Here is a 2497-nt window from a genome sequence, read left to right as displayed (position 1 = left end):
TTTCGCGATTATGTTCGCGGATTTCGCGATTATGTTCGCGGATTTCGCGATTATGTTCGCGGATTGGGCGATTATGTTCGCGGATTTCGCGATTATGTTCGCGGATTTGGCGATTTTGTTCGCGGATTTGGCGATTATGGTCGCGGATTTGGCGATTTTGTTCGCGGATTTTGCGATTATGTTCGCGGATTTGGCAATTATGTTCGCGGATTCGCGTCCCGAAGGATTTTGCGATTATGGTCGCGGATTTGGCAATTATGTTCGCGGATTCGCGTCCCGAATCGACATTTTGGATATTTGGCAAGCCTACTTACAGGGATATATTCAGAAAGAAATTTTTTATGATAGGGGAACACGGGGCAAAATGGCAACTCTAGTGCTTATGAGGTCCTAACTAAAACTAGTATAGCTCCGCTATACTGTAGTAATAGAAAGTAAAAAAAATATGAATGTGTTGGAAAATAAACTTCCGCATTATTGTTATTACCTTTCCGATGTACGGTATCAGCCAATAGGAGACAAGCATCTGTGTGGATGGTGCCGAAGTAGGACGCCGTGGTGGTGCCGTTAGCAATCAGCCTGTCCTGAGGAACACCGAACGAGAACACGAAACGTTTGTTTTAATAAAATAAATAATATAAAGGAATTTTAATTGTGTTAAGCATAATTGCTTGTCACAAATGTCGTTCCCCGCTTAATATACTACGCTGAAATTTATGACATGACTTGGACTCGAACCACCAACCTCCTGATTCAAAGTCCACCGTGCTAACCACTGCACCACTGAGGTTGGTGTTTAATACGTCATACTCTCATCCCAGTCTTTCACGCTCAGACAGTTTGATAGACCGTTTGATGCCCAGTCTGATGCTTGCAGCTCACGAAAAAAGTTCGAGTCCTACATCTCTCAGATGATTCGACAGACCTAGGTTAGTACACTGGGGCACATTATAGTACTCACCACAACTTTGTCGTACACTGTCGTCGCGTAACTTAAGTCAGAAAACTTCCTCTCTAGGGCGAAAATATAAGTCCGCAACCAAGTCAGCAGGGGCAGATCCACACCCAGACCTAGGTTAGGATATTGGGGGGCGTGCACATGGGCATCTATAAACCCAGGCAGCAGGAACTGGGTTGACGTCAGCACATGTGACCTTGAGTCAGCAGAGAGATCAGCAACGCGAGATGAGTCCGCAGTGAACTCTGTGATCTGAAAACAAAGATGTTTTAAAAGTTTTTTTTAAAGAGGTTTGATAGAGGGAACTATAGTCTTATCGTCCCGAAATCGAAGAGAGAAGGAAGACAGGATAGGAGAAAACCAGCCGTTCCGAGTAGGAGCCTTATCCCTTCAGGATAAAATCCGCCCCGGGCGGGACTAGAACCGGCGACCCAGCGCTACAATGCAGACGCGAGTTCGATTCCCGCCCTGGGCGAAACAGTTAAGGTTGGTTCTTGGAACGAATGGCTTTCTCCTAGGATAAGATATCAGCAGACTAACCTCTTTTTTACTTTCCTTATCCTATAGGAAGGAAAGTAATGTAATCGGGTCAAATTTTCGATGGTCATATTTTAGTGCCAAAACACGTTTTGAGGTCCCTAGAGCCTAAATCGAAAGTTTCAGCCATTGGTCCGTGTGTGTGTCTGTATGTAAACAAGATATCTCGAGAACGGTAAGAGCTAGAGACTTGAAATTTGGTATGCAACTGTCAAATGTGACAAGGATGCGACACGAAACTTTTGGTTAAGATCGATGCAACGCTTGGCGGCATTTCGGCCGCTTTTGGCGGTTTTCGTTGTAATTCAATAATATCTCGGAAACGGTATGAGCTAGAGACTTGAAATTTGGTATGTAGTTCACAAATGTAACAAGGATGCAAACACAAAACGTTTGGTTGAGATGGTTGCTGCGCTTGGCGGTATTTTGACCGCTTTTGGACAGATTTCGACCTTTTTTTGGCGGTTTTCAGCTATAGCGTCAAAACGGTTAGAGATATTGTAAAAGTTAGGGTAAAAGAACACTCAAATAAGCATCATTCAATAGGATAAGGAAAGTCGTGTGATGTTCACACCAGATTTTTTTTTAATCTGTAATTTTGTAGCTGAGACACATTGTTATTATTACCTCGGTGGTGTAGTTCAAATAAGCATCATTCAATAGGATAAGGAAAGTCGTGTGATGTTCACACCAGATTTTTTTTAATCTGTAATTTTGTAGCTGAGACACTGAGACACATTGTTAGGTATTAGGTAGGTACTTACTTTCCCATCTTCTACAGCTAGAGCACATCGTTCCAGATACTCGATCGCGTCCGTATCTGTATTCCAGTGAATAGCAGAACCAATATAGAGATCCATCTGAGAACATAGAAGAGAGCAGCCGATTACGATATGGGTGGGTTTCACGTTTCACCAAACTTCTTTTCAGCTCCTAACAGCATGGTAACTTAACACAACAGGCTGTTAGCTTGATAGGCCTTCTAAAGACATGAAAAATAGG

General features: G+C 43.1%; 1 protein-coding gene across 1 annotated transcript; it reads right to left on the bottom strand.

Moving 5' to 3' along the window:
• Window positions 1–467: 467 nt before the first annotated feature.
• LOC103522547 (guanine deaminase-like) lies at window positions 468–2416 on the bottom strand (the record flags this gene model as incomplete). The annotated part of the gene is made up of 3 exons (XM_008487648.2): window positions 2260–2416; window positions 962–1210; window positions 468–584 (listed from the first exon to the last, which is right to left on the bottom strand). Coding segments are annotated over exons 1-3 (462 nt in total), but the record flags the coding sequence as incomplete, so codon positions are not given.
• Window positions 2417–2497: the final 81 nt, after the last annotated feature.

The sequence above is a fragment of the Diaphorina citri genome, unplaced genomic scaffold (genome assembly GCF_000475195.1).
Source record: "Diaphorina citri unplaced genomic scaffold, Diaci psyllid genome assembly version 1.1 scaffold9184, whole genome shotgun sequence".
Lineage (NCBI taxonomy): Eukaryota > Metazoa > Arthropoda > Insecta > Hemiptera > Psyllidae > Diaphorina > Diaphorina citri.
This window is presented reverse-complemented; position numbering and strand designations above follow the sequence as displayed.